This window comes from Quercus robur, chromosome 3 (genome assembly GCF_932294415.1).
Source record: "Quercus robur chromosome 3, dhQueRobu3.1, whole genome shotgun sequence".
NCBI classification, from domain to species: Eukaryota; Viridiplantae; Streptophyta; class Magnoliopsida; order Fagales; family Fagaceae; genus Quercus; species Quercus robur.
In genome coordinates, this window is record NC_065536.1 from 53,009,573 (window position 1) to 53,037,360 (window position 27,788).

General features: G+C 33.4%; 2 protein-coding genes across 6 annotated transcripts; both read left to right on the plus strand.

Annotated features, from left to right (window-relative positions):
- The first annotated feature begins 34 nt into the window (after positions 1–34).
- LOC126718341 (proteasome subunit beta type-7-A-like) lies at positions 35–27,788 on the plus strand. Of its 5 annotated transcripts, none has more exons than XM_050420476.1 (9): positions 35–66; positions 23,514–23,669; positions 25,469–25,610; positions 25,772–25,868; positions 25,970–26,039; positions 26,135–26,239; positions 26,523–26,621; positions 26,716–26,803; positions 27,532–27,788. In XM_050420476.1, exons 2-9 carry the CDS (start codon positions 23,526–23,528, stop codon positions 27,606–27,608), a joined length of 822 nt encoding a protein of 273 aa, XP_050276433.1. In that variant the 5' UTR covers positions 35–66; positions 23,514–23,525; the 3' UTR covers positions 27,609–27,788. The 5 variants fall into 5 exon arrangements, with proteins under 5 accessions (XP_050276433.1, XP_050276434.1, XP_050276435.1 ...); XM_050420477.1 differs by lacking the exon at positions 35–66 and adding an exon at positions 181–214 and having other exon boundaries at positions 23,535–23,669; XM_050420474.1 differs by lacking the exon at positions 35–66 and adding an exon at positions 23,280–23,396.
- Positions 19,257–21,079, plus strand: LOC126718340 (cytochrome P450 86B1). The gene has a single exon (XM_050420472.1). It carries the CDS (start codon positions 19,337–19,339, stop codon positions 20,900–20,902), a length of 1,566 nt encoding a protein of 521 aa, XP_050276429.1. The 5' UTR covers positions 19,257–19,336; the 3' UTR covers positions 20,903–21,079.

Consider the following 27,788-nt stretch of genomic DNA (forward strand, 5'->3'; position numbering starts at 1 on the left):
AAATAACTTCTCGGACTCTCTGTCTTTCTCACAAACTTTCATCTGCTTTACCTATCGATCTCTCAGGTATTCTCCAATTCCCTTGTTAACTTTCACAACAACACTTTGATTTCCAGTTTTATCTTTGAAAAAGAGCATCTGGGTATTTCATAAATCTCATTTTTGTGTCTTCTTTGTCAGTAGAAATCAAAAAAAAAAAAAAAAAATGTCTCAGGTAGCTGTGGAGGCTCCTGCAAAGGGTGGTTTCAGTTTCGATTTGTGCAGAAGGAATGGCATGCTTTCTAAAACGGGTGTTCCGCCTCCATCTTATCGCAAGACTGGAACTACTATTGTGGGTCTAATTTTTCAGGTAACCCTTTTCATATCAATTTGTTTATTGGTTTATATGAGTTTTTTTAGATTTTCTGTCATTGTGAGTCTCTTTTTAGGGGTTAATTGCTCTTAATTCACCTGTGGTTTGAGTCGAATTCGGTTTCTCATGCTGGTCTTTCAAAGAAATGTGATTTAAACGTGTAATTTTTTTTTTAATGATTTTGGACTAGTTTTGTTAATGAATTTAATGTCGTGTTGGTAAAGTTTATTGTTTTAAATTGTATATTGACAAATTGAACTTGGGCTGAATCACTGGTAGTAAACTGGAGTTTTTACTTCCTTTTATCAAATTGGGTTTGCTCACTAGTACTCTAGTATTATGTTAGTAAGGAGCGTAATCGATTTATGTTGTGGTTTTGAGCTAAATTTGATGAGAATGTTATATGCTCATATGAGGTAAAGACCTGAAAACACAATTAATTAAGGGTCCATTTGGCATTGCCATTCCCTAGAGAAAACGAATAATTTTAAATAAACATTAAACATGTAATTTTTTAATGATCTTGGATTAGTTTTTGTTAATGAATTAAATGTCATGTGGGTGAAGTTTATTTTTTTTTAATTTTATATTGACAAATTGAACTCGGGCTGAACCACTGGTAGTAAACTGGAGTTATTACTTCCTTTTATTCAATTGGGTTTGCTCACTAGGTACTCTAAGTATTAGTAAGGAGCATAAGCGATTTATGTAGTGGTTTTGAGCTTAATTTGATGAGAATGTTATATGCTCATATGAGGTAAAGACCTGAAAACACAATTGATTAAGGGTCCATTTGGTACTGCAATTTTGTAGAGAAAACAGGCGATTTTAAATAAATTGCATATATATATATATATATATATATATATATATACACGTGTTTGGTTTTTTCTTTTTTAAGAAAATTTCATTCTTAAAACTAGAGAAAAAGTATGTTTTCAAATCACAGCTCATGGAGTGCTTTTTTTAAAATTGCCTCATTTCACTCTATTGATTTTCATAGAAACAATACTTTTCACAGATTTAATCAAAAGCTTATTTGTGTTTCTAAAAGCATGTTTTCAAAAAAAAAAATTTGAAATCGATATGTTATTCAAAACACACATTTTTTAAAAACTAACCAAATGGACACTAAGTACCTCTATGCGTGAATATGGACTCGTGTTATTGAAAGTGCTGCATTATATGCTGCCAGTTAGAATTTTGTAGTGGGTTTATTAGCATGCTTGAATCTTTAATTCTTTTGAAGATACTTTTTCTTAATTTGTTTGCAAGTCTCTAATGCCCTCATGAACTTGAGCACTTATGTTTTGCTTTTTGGAAGGAGAGAGAGAAAGAGAGATGGGGGTGGGGACTGTGCCTTTTTTTTATTTGGTATTCTTTTGCAGTGAAGCTCTTAGGAGGACTTTTCTACTAGTCATTTATTTTTTTAATCCCTTATATTTTGTGTGGATTTCAAGTTTCTTTCAACTTGCTGATATACTTTTCTCAATTTGTCACCAAAATGGTGTCATTCTAGGGGCAGACACAAGAGCCACTGAAGGACCTATTGTTTGTGATAAGAATTGTGAGAAAATTCATTATATGGCGCCTAATATTCATTGCTGCGGAGCAGGAACATCTGCTGATACAGAGGCTGTAACAGGTATCTTCGAGTTATAAGAAAATGTAGCATGTACTTGTTTTTTATGCTTCTGCTATACATTTATTTCTATGTGAAAACTGTCATCCATCTGTCTATCTAACTCTTTTTCAGTTTTTATAGTTATCTTATACTTTGTTTTCCTTGCCGTTTGTCTTTTCTAGACATGTTCAGTTCGTAGCTGCAAATACATCGGTATCATACTGGTCGAGAATCTAGGGTTGTCACTGCTCTTACTCTTTTAAAGTCTCACCTTTTCAAGTAAGCATATTTTCTATTGACATTGTCCTTAGCAATGTAGCTCAATACTTTTTAGTAGATGATAAGGACAAGGAGGTCTAATTTCTTCTAGACTTGTTCAGATACCAAGGTCATGTTCAAGCTGCTTTGGTGCTTGGTGGAGTTGATGTTAATGGACCACATTTGCACACTGTGAGTTGGGTTCAATTCAGAACATCTGAACATATATTGTTTTCTTGTTCTTCATGATACTGATTTTAGTTTTGGAATTTATTTCATTGCACAGATCTACCCTCATGGATCAACAGACACCTTGCCGTTTGCTACAATGGGTTCTGGTTCCCTTGCTGCAATGTCTGTTTTTGAGTCGAAGTACCGTGAAGGGCTTACAGTAAGCTAGTCTATTGTCTCTGCTATATGATTGGAAGTGCTTTTACTATCAACTTTGGTGTATCTAACCTCTGCAGAATTAAGTCAAAATTTCTTTTTCTGTCATCACTAAACAAAACTAGAACATGACTTAGTCTACTTTGCAAAAGATTCTTCTAGTTTGGTTGTAGTTGTGTTTTCTGAAATGAAGTTCATTGTTCTAATAACCAGGTGCTGGTCTTTTGTTGTTGGAGATTATATATTTTAATGTTTCTGTGGATAATGATTTTCAAATACAATTTTCTACAGAAAGAAGAAGGAATAAAATTGGTGTGTGAGGCTATTTGCTCTGGCATATTCAATGACCTGAGAAGTGGAAGCAATGTAGATGTTTGTGTGATAACTAAGGTTTGTGGTTTAATTTTCATTTTTGTTTGAATTTCTTTTTATCTCTTAACCTAGACCAGTGTCACTAACTGATTTTAATTATGCTTGTTTGTATAGGGACAAAAAGAGTACTTGAGAAACCACCGGTTGCCAAATCCTCGCACCTATGTCAGTTCCAAAGGATTTTCATTTCCCAAAAAGACTGGTTAGTAATTCTATCCTAAGAATCATTAGCCGTGTAGAAGTTAATTGACTTATATGCTCTTATCTATTGATGAATGAAGCTAGCTTTGGACGGTTTAAAGTATTAATTGGTTATAGTAAATTCAATTCTTAGTTATTTGCACTTTGTATGATTCATATTAAATTTTCCTCTCCTTGATTGGGTAAAATTTTTCACTTGTTCTCTGGGCTGAATATATTGGATTTGAAGAAATAGATTCAGTGGCAAGTTGAATCCAACAATTAGCCAAGTCAACGGAGAATAAATGAAATGTCTCAAGCTCCTTTAATATGTACTTATTTTCTATTTCTTTCTCCTTTTAGTAAAGAAGCAACGCAGTGTCATTTTAATGTTTCTGATTTTCACTTAACCATTTCTTAAAAAATTCAGCAGAAGATTATGACACTTTGTTGTCTCCGTTAATCGCAATTATTTGAATGCAGTTAATTGTTACAATAATATTTAGGATGTGTGAAAGGTTTGTGACTATAGCAAGTGTGCCTAATTGTGTTAAATGATAACCAATTTATTTGCTGATTCATTTTATATACTATTCTTTCATTTCTATTCAAGAAGATGCATCAGGCAAAGACGATCAATACTATCTATGTTCTGCATGCAAATTGATGCATCCATGAGTTATTGATCATCTGATACCATCAAATTTTCATGGTTGCAGAGGTTCTATTGACAAGGATCACACCATTGAAAGAAATGGTCAAAGTGATTGAAGGAGGAGATACAATGGAAGAATAAGATTTGAGATTCAACTCCATGTTGCAATTTGAAGGAATTTCTATTATACTTCCTTTGCTTTAGATCTCTTTGTGTAGAGTGATTTGAATGAACTGTTCCAGGTCTAATGGTCAATTTCAAACTTTGGTCTATTATGTTTGGCAGATTCAAGCTTGAAATCATAGTGAGTGCCTTAATCTTGTGACATGCCTAAAATTTTTAAATTGTAAAAATTACTTGAGGTTTAAAGGTATGGGTATTTTGAAATTGAGAAAGATACACAAACGACAATTAACAATTAACCTTCTTAAAAGTTAACCTTCCTGTAACAATTAACCATTAACCTTCTTCAAGTTAACTATCATATATTAATAATCTATGTGAATGTGAATGCTCTAAGGCATACATTAATAATCTATTTTCCTAAAATTGTTTACTAACATATGCCCTAAGAGAAGAGCGTATGTTAGTAAAACCCAACTTCAAATGGATAAGATTTTTTCTAAATTCAATGTCTTCAATTTGGAATGACAATTAACAAGTATGATACAATTTTCAATGAGGGGCCATTAGCATTTAGTTACATTTATTATTTCTGACACCCAGCTAACTCGAGTTAGGAGTATTAATATACTCAACATCAACGTGGTTAACAATCACTTTCAAGTAGACTTATACTCACAATTTTTCACTTCATAAATAAAATGTAGAAAAAAAATTGGTGGAACAAGTTGTGCCCCTAGGCACATTCATCCATAAGTGCATTAACATTCCAATGCAATGCTAGCTTGGCTTTTATTTTTTTGATATAAGAAATAAGTTTTATTCTAGTCTAATTTAAGTGTATATGTGTATGAAACTCCCTTTTAGAAACTTGAATGAGGTTTGGGTTGGAGTTGGATTGGGTGGTTTGGGTTAGCACGGTGGGTAGTGGTGGTGATTGGGTTGTTTTTGTTATGGGTTTGTTGAGTTTTTGGTGGGTTTTTTTTTTTTTTTTTTTTTTAATTTGGGTTTTTGGTTCCGGTGGGATTTTGGTGGGCAGTGGGCATGGTGGTGGTGATTGGGTTGTTTGGTTTCTTTTTAATGGGTTTTTGGTGGGTATTTGCTGGGTTATTTATTTATTTATTTATTAATTTGGGTTTTTGGTTCTGGTGGGATTTTGGTGGGCAATGGGCAATGGTGGTGTGGTGGGCATGGTGGTGATTAGGTTGTTTGGTTGTTGAGAGATGGACAGAGAGGCATGGATAGAAATGTGAGAGAGAGAGAGAGAGATAATTTGTTTATTATTTTATTGTATAATTCATATTATTTTAATGTGTTGTATTGTAAAATAAAAGTTGGGATGTTGGAATATTGTAAAATGGTATGATATAATAGATAAAGTAACTTCTAAGATGGTAAAATAGAATAGTTTGATGATATGGAATGTGAATGCTCAAAGGCATACATTAATAATCTATTTTAACAACTTTTTCATACATGAATGCTCAAAATATTATTTTGACAACTTTTTCAATTTTCGATAAAAATTTTCCTAAAATTGTTTTCTAACATATGCCCTAAGAGCATATGTTAGTAAAACCCAACTTCAAATGGATAAGATTTTTTTTTTTTTTTTTTTAATTCAACATCTTTAATTTGGAATGACAATTAACAAGTATGATACAATTTTCAATGAGGGGCCTTCAGCATTAAGTTACATCTATTATTTTTGACACCCAGCTAACTCAAGTTAGGTGTATTAATATACTCAACATCAATGTGTGGTTGACAATGACTTTCAAGTAGACTCATACTCACAATTTGTCCCTTCATAAATTAAATGTTGAAAAAAAATTGTGGAGCAAGTTGCTATATATATATATATTGTTTATGTTAGATAATTACTTACTTTTTAAAAGAAAATACACACTCATACTAAACACACAATTATGTTTTTTCATATTTCAAAATATGTTATTTGAAATATGGTACCAAGTACATTTTTTGTATATGAGTACTTTAAACTCATATTTTCATAACACTTTTTAAACCACAGTTTTCACATAAATTTGACAAAAGTACTTCAATACCGCTACCAAACAGGCCTTTAATATTCGCAAGTTGCAACCCTTGTGGGTTTCAATTAGCTCAACTATTGAAGTCTCTTGTTGTAGAATAAGAGATTTTGGATTTGATGACGGCCTATACCAAAAACAATTTAGTGTCTTGATAAAACGATAAAGAGCAATTATTAGGAGCAGTTAGAGCCTTAAGCCTCAACACACAATAGGAAAATTACAAGTGTCCCTATCATGTGCAATGCACATGACTTACTTATAATGATCATATACAATCACTTAAATGTGATTAAATAAGTCATGTGCATGACAATGACACATGTTATCTTCTAATTGTGGATTGAAGCCTAAGACTTCAAACACAATTGTAGCCAAACTTTGTTCTATTCCCAATACCATGCTAACGTGGCTCAAAAAACTTGTTACTATTGTTATCCATCACTTCTGCAGGAGCAGGCCTCATTAGCAAAAAACCCTCATTTTGCTGAACAATCTATTTTCTTCTCCAACAGTTCAATCAGAAAAGCCTCCAACAAAAAACACTCCTTCAGTTGGACGAATTATTACATCTCAAATCCCTATTTACCCATTCACCAAATACAAAATACTAAAACAACCCCCACAAATACTTCCCACATATTACCTAAATATTCTCCACATTGTTACCGAACTTGAGCTCCCACAAATACTCTCTATACAAGCCCCATAAATTATTTTGGGCCACAAATACTCACCATACCAGTACCATATTCGGCCACAAAATTATACCATCTCTATAAAAAGCCCAAACTCATTTACCTTGTAGGCAAAACCCAAAAAGCCTAACAAAACCCTCTACAAAGCTCGTTGCTACATGGCACCTCTAAAACCTGTTGCTACATGGCACCCTTACAAAACCCGTTACTACACGACACCCTAAAGCCCGTTACTACACAGGACTCTTACAAAGCCCGTTACTACACAACACTCTTACAAAGCCTGTTGCTACACAGCACCTCTAAAGCTCGTTGCTACACAGCACCTCTAAAGCCCGTTGCTACATAGCACCTCTAAAGCCCGTTGCTACACGACACTCTTATAAAGCTCGTTGCTACATAGCACCTCTAAAACCCGTTGCTACACAACACCCTAAAACTCGTTGCTACACGGCACTCTTACAAAGCCTGTTGCTACATGGCACCCTTACAAAACCCGTTGCTACATGGCACTCTTACAAAACCCGTTGCTACACAGCACCTCTAAAGCCCGTTGCTACATGGCACCCTAAAGTCCATTGCTATACGGCATCCTTTACAAAGCCCATTGCTACATGGCACTCTTACTAAGTCTGTTGCTACACAGCAATATTTTTACAAAATCTCAAACTATTTACAAAAAACCCAAATACTATTTTGGAACTATTTGCAAAAGCCCAAATACCATTTTGGCAACTATTTCTAAAAGCCCAATATTATTTTGGCAACTATTTACAAAAGCTCAATGTTATTTTGGCAACCATTTACAAAAACTCAAATACTACTAAAAGCCCAATTACTATTCTTGGCAATATTTTATCAAAAGCCCAAATACTAGTTTGGCAAAATTTTACAAATACTCAAAAGCCCAAGTACTATCCTTGGCAATATTTTATCAAAAGCCCAAATAATATTTTGGCAAAATTTTACAAAAACCCAAATACTATTCTTGGCAATATTTTACAAAATTTTGAATACTGTTTTGGTAACATTTTATCAACAACCCAAAACTATTACTTTTTGGACAAATAATTATTTCATAAAAGCCCAAATATTATTTGGAAAATAATATTATATTATGCTCAAAGCCCAAAGTTAATTCTTTGGCAACAATATATTTCAAAAGGCCATGATTCAAGTCCATGGCAAAACTATTTTATCTATGGAATTCAATCCCATATTAAAAGCCCAATGTTCAAGCCCATGGCAATTACTTATCAAAGCCTATGGTAAATCTCATGGCAATTATCTCTATTTCACTAATATTCAGGTTATCATTCAAGACCTACATCCAAGAAATGGAAAACTCTGCAAGAGAACTTTCTTAATCCATCACAGATCATGCCAAAATTTTGCTACATCACTAATCAACCTACTTCCATTGCTACATGGGGAATCTTTGTTGAAAAATGTTCTCATGAAGAATTAAGGATCACTCTTGCTGCCCTCTACAAGCAAAAATTAGATCCAAGTCTTACTTGAATCCATCCAGCAATCTCATGGCACTATTCCAAACTCCCTACTACTGTATCTTCACATCTACCCAGCTACTGCAAAGGTCTGAAAAGTTACTACATCAGTAAAAGCCTCGCATTGCTAGAAAGCAAGATGAGTACTCCATAGTCCTTGTTACTTCTAATCATTATCTAGTGAATGGTGAAAAATGCAAGAAGCCAATGGCAAACAGCTTGACAAGAATCCACCTATACCTAGTACCGCTGGAAAAGTTGAAGTAATCATCTACAACTGACTAGTGGAAGATATTTCCAAACTTTCCAAGTCCGACAAAGGATGTATCAAAGGAGACAACTAGAATCATCAACACTACTACTCTGTGCTACAAAATACATGCACTTCAAAGAATCATCTATCAACATTGTCAAGTGGCACCTTTGATTCTTACTTAAGGGCAACAAGAGGTTCAGTTGAACTTACTTCCTAAACATAAGGGGAAAGCTGCCACCATACTATTCTATTGTTGGATCCAGACCATCACCATCAATCTGGTATTTCCTATCTTACCATTGGAACTCATGCCAGCCATACTTTCCTAGAAGTTACCAATACTATTTCCTTCATAGACAATGACACAGAGATCAAATATTTTCAATCATTATCATCTACTCAACACTCATTACATTCAACGAATTAGAAAGTCATCCAGAATGATGAATCACCTATTCAAATCAAGAAAAGATTACTCTAGTAGTAAATTGACACACACCTAGCAGCTTGCCTGTGCATACAGAACAAACTCCAGCTACTAATGTTTAGAACTCTAGCAGATCCATTAGTCTATATAGATGCCTCCAACAGACAGACTTACTGATCTAGCATGCTCAATCAAGCAATCATCATACAAGATCATGACCATAAGTACCTACACTATTTCAAGCAACAAAGTGCCAAATTCACTGCTGAATTTGTCAAGGTACTCCTCACTTGCTAATATATGCTTATCCAAGGCCTTTCTACACTTGGGGGCTTGGTCTTATCAATCCAAAGGTTCCATCTCTGGGGGCTGCAATTGGATATTTATCACAACAAAATACAATAATATCAATGGAAGCATTTCCACTATACAACTCTATTGGTCCAACAGCGGCCAACTTCTTTCAAGAACACATTACTCATCAATCTGGCACTCTAACAAAATTACAAGCAACAAATGGAGCTCTATCCATTGAAGTTGCTAGTTCTTTATGATCGGATGGTATGCCCTCTCTCTTCTTTCAGACCTATTGGACTAATATTGGGATGGATGTTCACCAGGCAGTCTTGTCTAGTCTAAACTCAGGTGCTATCTTGAATTCTATAAACCATACTTTTATCACTTTGATTCCTAAGGTCAATAATCTAGAAAAGGTCTCTAATTTTCGGCCTATAAGCTTATGTAATGTGATTTATAAGATTGTGACTAAAGTTATTGCAAATCGTCTTAAGCCTATGCTTAATTCTATTATTTTTAGAAACTGAAAGTGTGTTCATTGCTGATCGTTTGATTACTAATAATATCCTGATAGCTTTTGAAACTTTGCACCACATGAAGACTAACTGTATAGGGAAGAAGGGTTTTATGGCTCTTAAGATGGATATGAGTAAGGCCTATGATAGGGTGGAGTGGATTTTCCTTGAGAAAATACTCCTAAAAATGGGTTTCTAAGCCTCTTGGGTGGCAATGATTATGGAGTGTATCAACACCGTTTCTTACTCCATTTTGGTTAATGGAGAGCCAAAGGGAATTATTACCTCCTCTAGGGGTTTGAGGTAGGGTGATTCTCTCTCACTTTTTTTGTTCCTATTTTGTGTAGAAGGGCTTGATGCCATCCTTAGAAGATCAGCAAGGGAGGGAGATATAGAGGGTTTTTCTCTATGCAAGAATGGACCAAAACTTACCCACTTATTTTTGCTAATGATTGCCTGATTTTCTGTAGATCAACCTTGGAGGAATGTCAGAAAATTCAAACTTTGCTTGTTTATTATGAGGCTGCATATGGCCAAATGATAAATCAGGCGAAAACTACCCTTTTCGTTGGCAAAAACACTAATGATCAAACACAAGAAGCCATTAAAGTGTCCCTTAGAGTACCGGCTATCTAGCACCATGAGAAATATTTGGGCCTTCCTTCTTTTATTGGTAGGAATAAGAACGCTTGTTTTGTCACTATGAAGGAGCAGATTTGGGCTAGAATGCAAGGTTGGAAAGTGAAGCTACTATCACAGGCAGGAAAAGAGGTCATGATTAAAGTGATAATTCAGTCTATCCTAGCATATTCGATGAGTGTCTTTAAATTACCAGTTAGCTTGTGCAAGGAGATAGAAATGATGATCCGTAGATTTTGGTGGGAACAAGGTGTTGCAAAAAAGATCCATTGGGTTAAATGGAGTTCTTTGTGTTCATCAAAATCAGTTGGGGGGATGGGCTTTTTAAAAAATTCAATAATGCCTTATTAGCCAAACAGGTGTGGAGACTTGTTCACTAAAAAGATACGCTTCTCTATAAGGTTTTTAGTGTAAGGTACTTCCCAAATTGTAGTATATTGGATGCTCCTATTCATCCGAAATGCTCCTATGCATGGAGAGTATCTTGTAGGCTCGGGAGGTGATAAAGAAGGGTGCAATTTGGCTGGTTGGGAGTGGGTAGCAAATTGAGGTTTGGAAGCATAAATGGTTGCCAGATCCATGCTACAATAAAATAATTTCCCCTAGAGCTGATTCTACAGTGCCTCGGGTCTGTGACTTGTTTTGTACCAACAAAAAAACTTGGGACCCGAGTAAGCTAGTAGCAACTTTTTACCCTTGGGAAGCTAAAATGGTGAGCTGAGTCCAAGTTAGTGAGGCATGTGATGAAGATTTGTTGGTTTGGCCTTTTATGACGAATGGGAGCTATAGTGTGAGAAGCGTGTATTGTCTCTTGGCTTTGGAAGCGTGGAATACCAATCCAAGTTCATCCATGATGACAGAGCAGAAGCGCTTGTGGAAGAAACTCTAAAAGATTTGGTCCCCCAATAAGATTCATCATTTCATGTGGCGCACAGCTAAGGACTCTCTTCCAACGAAGCAAAACCTTCATGCTCGACACGTTCCCATCGATGAGACCTATGAGCAGTGTGGTGAGTAAAGGGAAACACTTCTGCATAGCTTATGGTTGTGTGATTAGGCCCAATATGTTTGGAAATCCGACCTAAGCTTTGCTCTTCTGTATCATAGACAGTACAAGACTTTTACCGATTTGATAGAGGAAGTGATGAACAGGTTTTTGGCCTACCGGATTGCTTTGTTCTCCACCATTGCCTTGTTTTTATGGCAGAGACGAAATCAGATTCGAGAGTATCAACATACCTGGAGTCTTTAAGACTTGGGAAGTCGAGTTAAGGAGCTTGTTGGGGAGTTTTTTATGTGAATTCTTAGCCTTCTAGACATGTTTCTTGGCCTAATGGAGTTCACTGGTGCCCATTGCCTAAGCAACATTACAAAGGTAATTTTAATGCATCCTTCTTTGATGATTCAGGTTGTGCTGGGATTGGAGTGGTTTTTCACGATCACACGGGCCAAGTTATTGCTGCGTTAAGTCAGAAAATACCTTTGGTCTAGACCGTGGAATTGGCAGAGGCTTTGGCAGCAAGAAGGGCAGTTTGGTTTACTATGGAATTAAGTTTGTTCAGTGTTGAGTTCAAGGGAGATTTCTTAAGGGTGATATCGGCTTTGAATGATTTGAAGAGGTTTAACACACTTTTTGGCCATGTGACTGATGAGTGTAGGAGAGTCAGTGCTTCTTTGAGGTTTTGCAAGTTTCAACATGTTAGAAGGGAGGGGAATTGATTAGCTCACGCCTTAGCTAGAAGAGCAGTTTTATTTGCAAACACGGATGTATGGGTAGAATCCCTACCTACTGATTTGGATGATGTATTCCAATTGAATTTATCTTAATAAAGTTTACTTACTTTTTTCTCCAAAAAAAAAAAAAAAAAAACTTAAGTGTCTTTCTTTTTTCTTTTTTTTTACAAGGTAGAAATTCTACGCTAGGTTAATCTAAATTTATATGTGTGTGAAGATCCCTCCTAAAGACTTAAATCTTGATCCTTGCCCCCTCTCCCCTTCCCCCACTCCCACCCCATAAGAACTTTGTACTTGTGAAGTGACCATCACTACAAAGGTGTATGGTGGTAAACTTAAGTGATCTTGATCCTTTATTGGTGGTCTTGCATGCTTATTTAATCCCCCACTTTCCTTAAACTAATTCAAATTCAAATTTCAAAGTCTTTTAGAAATGAAATGATCTTTGATTAAGATGTTTCCTTTTTAGATTTTTAATTCAAAATCAATTCTAATTGAGTAGTCCTATAATCACAAACAATTTTATAACATTTTTAAAAAATGTTGATGTGGCCAACCTCTTATTGATTTTCATCTAGGCCCACCATTAATATCACTTTTTCATTTACCAATAATCACTCACCACATCAATAGTTTGTAAAATATTGTGTATCTCTAGCATTATTCACTATAATTTGTTAATATTTAAAGATTAATTGGGTTGTCTCTTGAGAATCACCTTATCGAACTTAACCAATTAAATTATAATCAACACCTCCTTTGTTGCCCCAAGTCGAGACTTGGCTATTTTGCAACAATAGAAAATTCTAGCAACCTAGGGTACATGGACTAGATTGCTATGATCCCAGGGGTGTACCTCTCTCACAAATCTCCCATGGAGAGCTAGGTTGCTTAGGCAAGAGAGTGAATGACGACTGTCACAGTTCCTTAGTGTTACCAAACAAAAGACAACTAGTTTCAAAAGGGAATGTTTCTCAAATATAGATATTGGTGACTGTCGCTTCCTAGCCTCGCCAAGAGCCATGAATATCTTAGTATGCAACTGTCGTGGGCTTGGGAACCCACGTTTGTTGAAATAATACAGGCAAAAGATCTCTCTGTCGTGATCATAACCGAAACAGGGACAGATGAAGCAAGGCTTGATCGAACTCTCAGTACTATTACTTTTGATCAGAAGTGGGTGGTGCCAAGGACAACCAGAGGAGGCGGGTTGGATAAAGTGGTAGTTGAGGGGGATTCAAGCATTGTGATGTTAGGTTTGAAGTTGAAGGAGCAAGGCCTGGCATCTTAGGGTTTACTTATTTTGGATGCAAGTGTTTTTGAGAACATTTTTTCTGAATTATCCTACTCTCATGTTAAGAGTGAGGGTAACAAATTTGCACACTATTTGGCTAAATTAGCAATTATAAAGTTTTGTACGGAACAAAAAGTGGAAAAAGGAAGAAAAAAAAAAAGTACTCGATTTTGTTAAGCTCAAGTACTAAAAAGAAGTACTTGATTTTCATAATATCGAGTACCATATTACTTTTTTAATTACACAAATTTCAGGTCAGTAGTGCCACGCTGGCGACTCACCTAAGAACTCAAGTTCACTGAACTCGAGTACTATTTAGAACTCGATTTTGTGAAACTTGAGTACTAAAAAATTGGTATATTGCTAAATATTTCCGAAACAGTGCTAGTTTGTCACAAATTTTGCCAAAATGTGGTATTTGGCTATTTTCGCCCACCATGACACTGATATTTGCATTCTAAAGATTTCCCAAGATGCCTCAATTTTGGAACTCTATTTTTTATAATGTGCTTGGTTTACAAGGTTGGAATGTCGAAGTTCACTAATGTTTCACCCTTCAAACATTGTGTGGACGAATTCCTTACGAGTTGTATTTAAAAAATAGATCAAAATCCAACAAGTCCTTATCTAAATTAACAATCTTTACTGATCCAACAAAGAAATCTAACCAAAACCCACCAATTAATTCCAAATCCCAACAACACAAACAACGAAATTCCTTAAAACCTAGAAATTTTTTTTTTTTTTTTTGGTAAAAAAAAGAAGAAGAAAAAATTAAATATAAATTCCACCCAATCAATAACTAGAAAAAAGGTACCTTAGTTTGTTTGGGTTTGGTGATCAAAGTCTGGGAAGCGCAATCCCTTATGTCCAAATCCATTATAGCCTTCTTAAAATTAAAGCTAATTGGTTTTAGAGATTTGAGACTTTTTTTTTTTTGGGGTTTGTAAGGTGTGGATCCATATATGATGTTGAAAGGCGAAACAAGATCTCGAATTGCAAGCCAAAAATTTCCAGCACTAGAGAGGGATGATGCAATAGTTCTTACCGTTTCTCTCTCTTACACTCAAAACATTTCTAACATCACATGAGTTTTAGGTGCATATTCTGTTAGTATTTTAACAACAAACTAACAAATGTAGTGAATGGCAGATGTGTGAAGTTTAAGGAGTAAATTAGTCAAAAAAAAAAAAAAAAAAGTTTAGGGGGTGTAATGACCACTAGCTTAAAGTTCAAGGGGGTATTTGGACATTTTTCCTTTTTTTAAGACTTAAAACAATTAATTACTTGGCTAATCACTCAAGCAACATGTTCAAATTTTTAACGTTAACAATTTGTGTTTCTTTTTTCTAATGGCATATAATATAATTGAACTCAATTTTCTAGATATACATGAACCATAATATAATTTCTTACAAAATGATTTAAAATCCATCATCCAGTGCACAAGACATCAACTAGCATTAACAAATATTAAGTCTCATACCATGTTTGATAGTGACAAAGCCAGAATTCTTAGTTGAGGGGGGTAGAAGTTTAAACAAAAAAAAAAAAAAAAAAATCATAAAATTCCAGATAAGTATCTATTTAGTATTTTTAACAAATAAAACTATCATTTCTTATATATTATATTTCAATCATCTATGAAAATGGAACTAGACATTCTTTTAAATCTAAAAAATCATCAATGACTGTCATAAAAGGAATAATTATTATTTCAAAGTAAACATGAATATAAGCACTATGCATAATTCTTTTTACTTTTCTAAAGGTAAGCTCATTACTTATCAATTTATAATTAATCAGTTTGCAATTTATGAATTTATATATTATCAATTTATTAGCTAGTTATAGCACTATGAGTCACTAAATGTGGGTAAGTGTCACAATTTTATTTAGTTAAGTTTGTGTGACATTTTATGCAATTGTTCTGTCTTTGTTTTTGTTTAATTATTCAGCCACACTTGCCCATTGCCCCACACCAACTGTTACCCCACTACCAATAGTGTTATCCAATCAACTGTTTCAACCAACTTCCCACAGTCCCCCTATTGACAACACACAATTTACAGCATATCTCAATAGAAAAATATAGTCACATAGAAAAGACGGTCTCTTAGACAAAGAGATACAAAAGTCAAAACACATAAATCAGTATGTAAAAAGATTCCAAGAGATAGACAAAACACATAAATGCGTATGGAGGAAGAGAGAAAAATCAAATGTGTCACTGACTCACTGGCCAGAGAGTCAAGCGTTGCAAAATGCAAAGAGAGAAGATTTATTTACAATGATAATGGAGATCTGACTAACAACGGTGAATGAGCGAAGTGTAAACACGTGGCTGCTGGCGATGGCGATGAGGCATCAACCTGCAGATTCTCTTCGAGGCTGAAATGGTTTTTATTTTGTTATCACAGTCTAAAAATGGGTTACTTATTTTGTTAAAATTTTTAATATTGTTTAGGCTGAAATGGATTTTATTTGAGCTAATTTATGGTGTTGTTTGGGCCATTTTTTGGTTTAGGGTGCAAGAGTTTAGGGCTGATCTGTGTTATTGTTTGATCATTTTTTGGGGTTTAAAGGGCCAAGATTTTGGAGGGGGCCAGGTTTAATTTTTTTTTTTGGGCCTAACTTTTAAATCAAGATCATTATATATATATATATATATATATATATATATTCAAAATACTAGTTAGGGCAGCTAACATATAAATATTTGTTTAACTATAATAGTTTTTTAGTACCTACTTGCTAAAGATAATATATCTATTCTCTAAAAACTTCTAAGAATAATAACGAATATCATCATCTTCCAACAATAAACAACTAAGTTTTGCTAAAAAATTAAATAAAAAAAAAAAAAAAAAGATAACAAAAGACTTGTGTCATCGAATATCATCATTCTAACTTTCTAAAAATTTTTATCATTTAAAATTCAAAATACGCAAAAAAAAAAAAAAATTAGGATGTTAAAATTTAGCAGGAGTAATTTAGACATTACACAATAAAATATTTTAAGAATTATAAGTTTTCATTAGGGTTTAATTGAAAGAATAACAATATGACATATTTGCTCTTTTCCAAAATATTAAGGGAAAAATTGCTTGATTTTGAAGTTTAAGCAAGAATTGTAAACTACCCCAAACATAAAGGATGAAAAATGTTTTTTTCCTAAATTTTTGTTTTTGTTTTTGTGTGCAAAACCATGTGTTTTTACTTAAAATAACGTGTAAAAAAAATATATACAAAAAGTCAACCCAAGAAAATTGTATGTGGAATAGTGAATTTTGGCTCAACAAAGTTGATTAAACCAACAAAAAATTTCTAAAAACACAACAGAATGACACAACATTTTCATAATACCTTTATAATTTTGTTATATTTTTATTTTAACTCGTAAAGAATTGACAGCTCAGCAGTTTTGAAAATATTGTGACAACATCAAGATGTCTTAACATTTTTCACACAAAAAAATGTTATGTCCATGACATTTTAAATAACAATTTACCATATTTGATTTGTTATGAAAGTATTGTGAAAATTATTGTGAACAAACCAAAAATAATATAGCAAATATACAACTTTATGCATTCACAAAAAAAAAAAAAAAAAAAAAAAAAAAAGGCCAGCAAAACAGTGAAAGTTAAACAAACCAAAACTACTGTAGTGAAATTATTGTAACTTTTCACATTCACTCTTTATATATATATATATATATATAAATAGAAATATACATTGCACTTACAATGTAAATTTAGATTGTAAATACATAAAAATTGGTAAATGTTGTACACATTTACAAAATTTGTACAATTTTTTTTTGCAAATGCATATAATATTTGCTACTTTTTGTGTGTATACAATGTAAGCTTACATTACAAGTAAAAAGTAAACATATAAAGATCCTTTAAAAGAAAAAGAAAAAGAAAAAGGAAAAAAAAAAAAAAAAAAAAAAAAACTCAAACCAAGTTGGTGAACTTAAAGGAAAAAAAAAGGAGGAAAAAGGCAAGTGATTAAACCAAAAATATTGTTCATAACACTATTCATGAGCTTATTCGCTCTTTTTATATATAGAAAAAAAGAGTACAAATTGATGATTGAAAAAAAATATAATTTTTTTAAAAAAAAAAGCAATGAACAATACATATTGAACAAACCAAAAGTACTATAACTTTTACACATTCACTTAACAAGTGTCACAATATTTTCACAAAACATTTATTTTTAGTTGTGGTTGGTCATAGTTTCATGTTTTATTATTTTATTTTGACTTATAAGAAATTGACACCTCAATAATTGTGAAAATATTGTGAAATTTATTGTGTCAATATAACAATCTATATGTGGGTTCTTATAAATATTTAAAAGAAAAAAAAGTACAAACGGAAGACTGAAGAAGAAAAAAAAAAGTTGTAGCTACTATAGCTACAGTGCCACTTGAACAAACCAAAGTGGCACTGTAGCAACTGTTCAAAACTTTGGGGAAAAAAATGGCTCAATACACCAAAAAGGGCACCGTAGAGGCATTGCCTCTTTTTATATAATTAGCAGAAAAAAGGGCACAAATCAATGACTAAAAAAAAAAAAAAAGTACATATTGAACAAACCAAAAGTACTTTAGTTTTTACACATTCATCTAACAAGTGTCACAACATTTTCATAAAACATTTATTTTCAGTTGTGGTTGGTCACAGTTTCATATTTTATTATTTTATTTTGACCTATAAAAAATTGACTCTTCAATAATTGTGAAATTTGTTGTGTCAGTATAACAATATATACGAATAAAACAAAGGCTTTCTCCCCAATGTCAAACAGGAACTCCGTCCCTGATGTTTGACATGCCTAGTCAAGTTCCACAATGTCAAACAGGAACTCCGTCCCTGATGTTTGACATGCCTAGTCAAGTTCCACATAAATATGCATTATCTCAACAATAACAATAATAACAAAATCGTCCCTGATGTTTGACATGCCTTGGGCAAGTCAAGCTCCACATAAATATGTATTATCTCAACCATAATAATAATAACAAAGTAATCAATTAGTACAGCTTATCATTGACCTTATAGCAAGTGCCAATTCTTATGGTTGGGAAAAGCAAGGGCTATTCTTCAAATTCCTATGAGAGAGTTTCATATATATATATATATATATATATATATACATATACATCTTTTTTTTTTTTTTTTTTTTTTTTTTTTTTTTTTGAGGAATTACACATACACTTAGAAAATGAAACCTTTGCACAAAGTGTTCAAGACCAAAACTCCACCAACCCATTAATCCCACACTTAAAAACAATAAAAAAATTTGCCTCCTTTTCAACATGGGATTAAAAGTTTCACTAAGTTTTTATCTTTCATATTATCTCATATCTTTATATTTATGTTGTGGTATTTATTCATTTTAATTAGATAATGTTAAAATGCTACAACAAAAACGTTAAATCAAAAACTTTACCTGCAATTATCGATTGATTGAAGATGTGTCAAATAGGTGTAGAGATTCCAAAAACTTCTCTTTTCTCAAGCTAATCTTGGGTCTTCATCTTGAACTTGAAATAGAACACTTTGTGACTCACAAAAGTCAATCTTTTTGTTATGGGTTGCTACCAATCTATTAAACCTAACACTATCTTCTGATTAAAGTGAAAAAGAAATACAAAAGAAAATGACTCTCCTCAGCAGTAAATGACGATAATTATTTCATTTATATTCTTAGGTCTCAAATTAGTACCAACCCGGCAAGTCTACTCTCTCGAGATCTCTTTGTTCAATCAGGATCAAAGAAGTTGGGGCAACCATTAATTAATCACTTTCAAACTCTCTATTACTATTTCTAATTTTGTTTTTATATGAAAATCTCTCTTTTATAAATTATCACTTCCATCCTTCGCGCTCTACCATGCATTATATTCATCTTTGCCAATTCACCAAAGTACAAGAGATATAGCAGTGATGGGAAATCTTGTTTTCTCTTCAATACAATGGCTGTATACTCACTTATGTTGGGAAGTTTCTATATCCCTGCTAGTACTAACCATTCTTGGTTGTATACTTCAGAGACTCACCAACAAGGGTCCAATGTTATGGCCAGTTATGGGGATCCTACCTTCGGTATTCCTACATATCAACAACCTTTATGATTGGACCACGAGGTCTTTGATCAAAGCTGGGGGTACCTTCCACTTCAGGGGAATGTGGATGGAAGGATTCTATGGAATCATGACCACTGTACCTTCAAACATTGAATATATGCTTAAAACAAACTTCAAGAATTTCCCCAAAGGTAAGCACTATATAGAGAGGTTTTATGACTTGCTTGGGAATGGTATTTTTAATGCTGATGATCAACTATGGAAGGAACAAAGACGAATCGCAATTTCTGAGATTCATTCAAGCAGGTTTGTGGAGTACTCAGTCCAAACCATGCAAGACCTGGTGCACCAGAAGCTACTAAAATTGTTAGAGAAACTCGTGGAGTCAGGGGATAGCTTTGATCTCCAAGAAGTGCTTCTTCGGTTCACATTTGATAACATTTGCACCGCTGCTCTTGGCATTGATCCAGGGTGCTTGGCCCTTGATTTACCTGAAATTCCTTTTGCAAAAGCTTTTGAAGAAGCCACGGAATTCACTCTATTGAGATTCTTGGTGCCATCTTTTGCATGGAAAGTCATGAGACTCCTTGGAGTTGGATATGAGAAGCGGCTCAAGAAGGCAATAAAAATCGTGAATGATTTTTCTGAGAAGATGGTGACTGATCGAAAGAACGAATTAGTGAAGTTTGGAAGCTTAAATGATCATTCTGACCTCTTGTCCAGACTCATTGAGGACTCTGACCAAGGTATGAAAAATCATTTTTCAGACAAATTTCTCAGCGATTTCTGCATTAATTTCATTTTAGCAGGACGAGACACGAGCTCTGTGGCATTGTCATGGTTCTTCTGGTTAGTACACAAGAACTCAGAGGTCGAAAGCAGAATTATTGGTGAGATTAATGAAATTTTGTGTTACCGCAAGTGCAAAAATGAACCATATGATGTGGCTTTTACAGTGGAAGAATTGAGGAAGATGGTGTATTTACAAGCAGCATTGTCTGAATCTCTGAGGCTTTACCCTTCAGTGCCATTTGACTTCAAAGAGGTTATAGAAGACGATGTTTTCCCGGATGGCACCATGATTAAGAAGGGGAGTCAGGTTGTTTACTGTATTTACTCAATGGCTAGAATGGAGTCCATATGGGGAAAAGATTGCTTGGAGTTTAAGCCAGAGAGGTGGCTTAAAGACGGGCAGTTTATCAGCGAGAATCAATTCAAATATGTAGCGTTTAATGCTGGTCCAAGATTGTGTCTTGGAAAGAAATTTGCTTACATGCAGATGAAAATGATAGCTGCTTCAATCCTGTTGAGATATGAAGTTAAGGTTGTCGAAGGCCATAAAGTTGATCCAAAACTGACAACCACTCTTTATATGAAGCATGGATTGCTAGTGACTATCAAGCCTAGGTTGGTTGGCGTTGCATAAGCTTTGCTAAGCACAATGGGTCGAGATCATATGTCCCAAATTTTTAAGACTCATTGAGCTAATGGAAACTACGTACTAGAGTTCTATTTTGTGTCTAATGTTTCTCAGATTGCTGTTCTGGCTAACTAGACTGCTGTATGATAAATAAAGTGGAATGCATGTTGAACCTTGTATTCATATTTTAAAAGAAGTTGTGTTAAATTTACAAACTGGCTATCAATAAATCTTGATTTATATTTAAGGAATGTGTCAAATATCAATATATAAATATGTGTGTGTGTTTCTGGATGTTGCATACAAGGGCAGAGCCCGGCAACAGGGACAACAACCACCCCAAAAAAAAAAAAAAAAAAAAATCTTGTACTTTTTTTTATTTTTATATTAAGAAATAAAAAGGAAAAAAGTCTTCACTATTTTATCAATATCTTTTAATGGAAAAAAAAATCATAAAACCTATAAAAATAAATAATGATAAGGAGAAATAATAATAATAAAGAAACAAGACTTACATAAAGAGAAAAATATGATATGGAAAATAAGATAAATTACACTTACACCTTCAGCCAAATTAGACGCACAATATCCGATCTATCTATTAATATCTAAAACTTGAATTGTATGATACAAGTGGATTAGCATAGCATTTCGGTCTAGTTTAGTCCACTTCGGACAATTTTGATCAACTTTGGTTTACTCAATCCATTTCAATCCACTATAGTCCATTTCACTTTATCTTAGTCCGTTTTAGTCCACTCCGATTCACTTTGAATCTTCTCTAGAACAAATTGGGTGTCATGTTACAAGTGGATTTCTACCTTATAATAACAGATCTCTTTTGTATTCATTTATAACATTTTTAATTTGGATTTTTAATCTTTTGAATAGTGGAGAAATGTCATTTAATTATAGTGCATATTTATTATCACATTAATGCAAAATTGCACAGATTAGCAACTAGTTTTCATTAAAAAAAAAAAAAAAAAAACACTCCAACCCCAAATAATCTAAAATCACTCTATTTAGGAAATTAAGCTGCAAACAATTCTATTTCCTTGACCTCCATTGGTGATGGGCATTGCCTAATGGCCATCCTAGGCACAATCTCCACAATACACTTGCTTCTTCCAATCTATATCTTATTATTATTGGTAAATTACACACACCCAATAGAATTTGAACATAATCTCACCCTCCACTTAACACTTGCAAGAGGAGGTGTAAATTATGCTAAAATTCATTGGCCTTCTTTCGATCTTGACTACAGATTTAGAAGGCGTTTGGATTGTGTCTGTGTTTTCACACAGACATGTTTCAGCCCTTTTTTTTTTTTTTTTTTTTTTTGACCAGTGCCTATTGTACTTTCTTGGGACATGAACAATGCAAACAGGCAAATGAGTAGTGTTTTGGTGTTAGCAGTAATTCAGAAATTATTTTTTTATTGTTTTCAGTTTCAGTTTTCAATTTTCAGCAAAATAAACAGTATCCAAATACATCCTTATTCTTAATAAGCTTTTGGTTTCTCTTGTGTGATTTATTTATTAATTTTTTGGGAAGAATATAGAGTAAATAGGACTAAAATTAAAGTTTTAATTGTACGCGTTAGTTTCTATTTTTTTTAATTTTTTTTTAAAATGATGTGGTTTTATTTAATTGGAGGATATACGGCAGTGTGTATGTAACTTTTTAAAGTTTATACAAAAACAAATACAAATGTCACTAAAAACGACAACTAGTGTAATATAAAACTCGTCGTTTATAAAACTAGTGTAATATCTTATTATTATTGGTAAATTACACACACCCAATAGAATTTGAACATAATCTCACCCTCCACTTAACACTTGCAAGAGGAGGTGTAAATTATGCTAAAATTCATTGGCCTTCTTTCAATCTTGACTACGGATTTAGAAGGCGTTTGGATTGTGTCTGTGTTTTCACACAGACATGTTTCAACCCTTTTTTTTTTTTTGACCAGCGCCTATTGTACTTTCTTGGGACATGAACAATGCAAATAGGCAAATGAGTAGTGTTTTGGTATTAACAGTAATCTGGAAATTATTTTTTTATTGTTTTCAGTTTCAGTTTTCAATTTTCAGCAAAATAAACAGTATCCAAATACACCCTTATTCTTAATGAGCTTTTGGTTTCTCTTGTGTGATTTATTTATTAATTTTTTGGGAAGAATATAGAGTAAATAGGACTAAAATTAAAGTTTTAATTGTACGCGTTAGTTTCTATTTTTTTTTTTTAATTTTTTATTAAAATGATGTGGTTTTATTTAATTGGAGGATATACGGCAGTGTGTATGTAACTTTTTAAAGTTTATACGAAAACAAATACAAATGTCACTAAAAACGACAACTAGTGTAATATAAAACTCGTCGTTTATAAAAACTCAAATTTCTTCCGCTCCAAGATACTCTCTTAAAAATAACTTCTCGGACTCTCTGTCTTTCTCACAAACTTTCATCTGCTTTCCCTATCGATCTCTCAGGTATTCTCCAATTCCCTTGTTAACTTTCACAACAACACTTTGATTTCCAGTTTTATCATTGAAAAAGAGCATCTGGGTATTTCATAAATCTCATTTTCGTGTCTTCTTTGTCAGTAGAAATCAAAAAAAATGTCTCAGGTAGCTGTGGAGGTTCCTCCAAAGGGTGGTTTCAGTTTCGATTTGTGCAGAAGAAATGGCATGCTTTCTAAAAAGGGTGTTCCGCCTCCATCTTATCGCAAGACTGGAACTACTATTGTGGGTCTAATTTTTCAGGTAACCCTTTTCATATCAATTTGTTTATTGGTTTATATGAGTTTTTTTAGATTTTCTGTCATTGTGAGTCTCTTTTTAGGGGTTAATTGCTCTTAATTCACCTGTGGTTTGAGTCGAATTCGGTTTGTCATGCTGGTCTTTCAAAGAAATGTGATTTAAACGTGTAATTTTTTTTTAATGATTTTGGACTAGTTTTTGTTAATGAATTTAATGTCATGTTGGTAAAGTTTATTGTTTTAAATTGTATATTGACAAATTGAACTTGGGCTGAATCACTGGTAGTAAACTGGAGTTGTTACTTCCTTTTATTAAATTGGGTTTGCTCACTAGTACTCTAGTGTTATGTTAGTAAGGAGCATAAGCGATTCATGTTGTGGTTTTGAGCTAAATTTGATGAGAATGTTATATGCTCATATGAGGTAAAGACCTAAAAACACAATTAATTAAGGGTCCATTGGCATTGCAATTTCGTAGAGAAAACGAATGATTTTAAATAAACATTAAACTTGTAATTTTTTAATGATTTTGGATTAGTTTTTGTTAATGAATTAAATGTCATGTGGGTTAAGTTTATTTTTTTTAAATTGTATATTAACATATTGAACTCAGGCTGAACCACTGGTAGTAAACTGGAGTTATTACTTCCTTTTATTGAATTGGGTTTGCTTACTAGGTACTCTAAGTATTAGTAAGGAGCATAAGCAATTTATGTTGTGGTTTTGAGCTAAATTTGATGAGAATGTTATATGCCCATTCAAATGAATGTTGAAACTGTTGAATTTTGTAAAAAGGAAATTCATGATTTACTTGTGAAAAAGCTGATTAGAAATAGTTAGTCCCCCTGGTCTTGTGCTTCTTTTTATATAAATATAAATATATATATTTATATAACTGCCTTATGTAACCGGTTGGGATTATTTAGCTACTATGTTCACAGAAGCAATAACTGTAAATGGGCCAGAATGTCTAGGAAATATTCAAGTACCGAAAAGAGCTAGTTATATCAGAGTAATTATGTTGGAATTGAGTCATATAGCTTCTTATTTGTTATGGCTCAGCCCTTTCATAGCAGTTATTGGTGCACAGACTCCTTTCTTCTATATTTTCAGAGAAAGAGAATTATTATATGATCTATTCGAATATATATATATATATATATATATATATTAGTGATTGGTTTTACATTTTTAAGAAAATTTCATTCGTAAAACTAGAGAAAAAGTATGTTTTCAAATCACAGCTCATGGAGTGCTTTTTTAAAAAATTGCCTCATTTAACACTGTCGATTTTCATAGAAACAATACTTTTTACAGATTTAATCAAAAGCTTATTTGTGTTTCTAAAAGCATGTTTTCAAAAAACAAATTTTGAAATCGATATTTTATTCAAAACACACATTTTTTAAAAACTAACCCAAATGGACACTAAGTACCTTTATGCGTGAATATGGACTCGTGTTATTGAAAGTGCTGCATTATATGCTCCCAGTTGGAATTTTGTAGTGGGTTTATTAGCATGCTTGAATCTTTAATTCTTTTGAAGATACTTTTTATTAATTTGTTTGCAAGTCTCTAATGCCCTCATGAACTTGAGCACTTGTGTTTTGCTTTTTGGGGAGAGAGAGAGAGTGGGGGGGGGGGGGGGGTGGGGACTGTGCCTTTTTTTATTTGGTATTCTTTTGCAGTGAAGTTCTTAGTAGGACTTTTCTACCAGACATTAATTTTTTTAATCCCTTATATTTTGTGTGGATTTCAAGTTTCTTTCAACTTGCTGATATACTTTTCTCAATTTGTCACCAGGATGGTGTCATTCTGGGGGCAGACACAAGAGCCACTGAAGGACCTATTGTTTGTGATAAGAATTGTGAGAAAATTCATTATATGGCGCCTAATATTTATTGCTGCGGAGCAGGAACAGCTGCTGATACAGAGGCTGTAACAGGTATCTTTGAGTTATAAGAAAATGTAGCCTGTACTTGTTTTTTATGCTTCTGCTATACATTTATTTCTATGTGAAAACTGTAATCCATCTGTCTATCCAACTCTTTTTCAGTTTTTATAGTTATCTTATACTTTGTTTTCCTTGCCGTTTGTCTTTTCTAGACATGGTCAGTTCTCAGCTGCAACTACATCGGTATCATACTGGTCGAGAATCTAGGGTTGTCACTGCTCTTACTCTTTTAAAGTCTCACCTTTTCAAGTAAGCACATTTTCTATTGACATTGTCCTCAGCAATATAGCTCTATACTTTTTAGTTGATGATAAGGACAAGGAGGTCTAATTTCTTCGAGACTTGTTCAGATACCAAGGTCATGTTCAAGCTGCTTTGGTGCTTGGTGGAGTTGATGCTAATGGACCACATTTGCACACTGTGAGTTGGGTTCAATTCATTAACATTTGAACATATATTGTTTTCTTGTTCTTCATGATACTGATTTTAGTTTTGGAATTTATTTCATTGCACAGATCTACCCTCATGGATCAACAGACACCTTGCCATTTGCTACAATGGGTTCTGGTTCCCTTGCTGCAATGTCTGTTTTTGAGTCGAAGTACCGTGAAGGGCTGACAGTAAGCTAGTCCATTGTCTCTACTATATGATTGGAAGTGCTTTTACCATCAACTTTGGTGTATCTAACCTCTGCGGAATTAAGTCAAAAATTCTTTTTTCTGTCATCACTAAACAAAACTAGAACATGACTTAGTCTACTTTGCAAAAGATTCTTCTAGTTTGGTTGTAGTTGTGTTTTCTGAAATGAAGTTCATTGTTCTAATAATCAGGTGCTGGTTTTTTGTTGTTGGAGATTATTTAATGTTTCTGTGGATAATGATTTTCAAATACAATTTTCTACAGAAAGAAGAAGGAATAAAATTGGTGTGTGAGGCTATTTGCTCTGGCATATTCAATGACTTAGGAAGTGGAAGCAATGTAGATGTTTGTGTGATAACTAAGGTTTGTGGTTTAATTTTCCTTTTTGTTTGAATTTTTTTATCTCTTAACCTAGACCAGTGTCACTAACTGATTTTAATTATGCTTGTTTGTCTAGGGACAAAAAGAGTACTTGAGAAACCACCAGTTACCAAATCCTCGCACCTATGTCAGTTCCAAAGGATTTTCATTTCCCAAGAAGACTGGTTAGTAATTCTATCCTAAGAATCATTAGCCGTCTAGAAGTAAATTGACTTATATGCTCTATCTATTGATGAATGAAGCTAACTTTGGATGGTTTAAAGTATTAATTGGTTATAGTAAATTTGTAAATTTAATTCTTAGTTATTTGCACTTTGTTTGGTTTATATTAAATTTTCCTCTCCTTGATTGGGTAAAGTTTTTCACTTGTTCTCTGGGCCCAATATAAATTTCCTTAGAATATAGATTGGATTTGAAGAAATAGATTCAGTGGCAAGTTGAACCCAAAAATTAGCCAAGTCAACGGAGAATAAATGAAATGTCTCAAGCTCCTTTTAATATGTACTTATTTTCTGTTTCTTTCTCCTTATAGTAAAGAAGCAATGCAGTGTCATTTTACTGTTTCTGATTTTCACTTAACCATTTCTTAAAAAATTCAGCAGAAGTTATGACACTTTGGTGTCTCCGCTAATGACAATTATTTGAATGCAGTTAATTGTTACAATAATATTTAGGATGTATGAAAGGTTTGTGACTATGGCAAGTGTGCCTAATTGTGTTAAATGATTACCAATTTATTCGCTGATTCATTTTATATACTATTCTTTCCTTTCGTTTCTATTCAAGAAGATGCATCAGGCAAGGACGATCAATACTATCTATGTTCTGCATGCAAATTGATGCATCCATGAGTTATTGATCATCTGATACCATCAAATTTTCATGGTTGCAGAGGTTCTATTGACAAGGATCACACCATTGAAAGAAATGGTGGAAGTGATTGAAGGAGGAGATACTATGGAAGAATAAGATTTTTGATTCAACTCCATGTTGCAGTTTGAATGAATTTCTATTATAATTCCTTTGCTTTAGATCTCTTTGTGTAGAGTGATTTGAATGAACTGTTTCAGGTCTAATGGTCAATTTCAAACTTTGGTCTATTATGTTTGGCAGATTCAAGCTGGAAATCATAGTGAGTGCCTTAAATCT

What these genes read in the sequence shown, in the direction of transcription:
- LOC126718340 (XM_050420472.1), top strand. Translation starts at nt 19,337, where the DNA reads ATGGGAAATCTTGTTTTCTCTTCAATACAATGGCTGTATACTCACTTA.
- LOC126718341 (XM_050420476.1), top strand. Translation starts at nt 23,526, where the DNA reads ATGTCTCAGGTAGCTGTGGAGGTTCCTCCAAAGGGTGGTTTCAGTTTC. An exon ending in AGTACCGTGAAGGGCTGACA is followed by an intron (nt 26,240 to 26,522) that starts GTAAGCTAGTCC and finishes AATTTTCTACAG; the next exon opens with AAAGAAGAAGGAATAAAATT. An exon ending in TTCATTTCCCAAGAAGACTG is followed by an intron (nt 26,804 to 27,531) that starts GTTAGTAATTCT and finishes TCATGGTTGCAG; the next exon opens with AGGTTCTATTGACAAGGATC.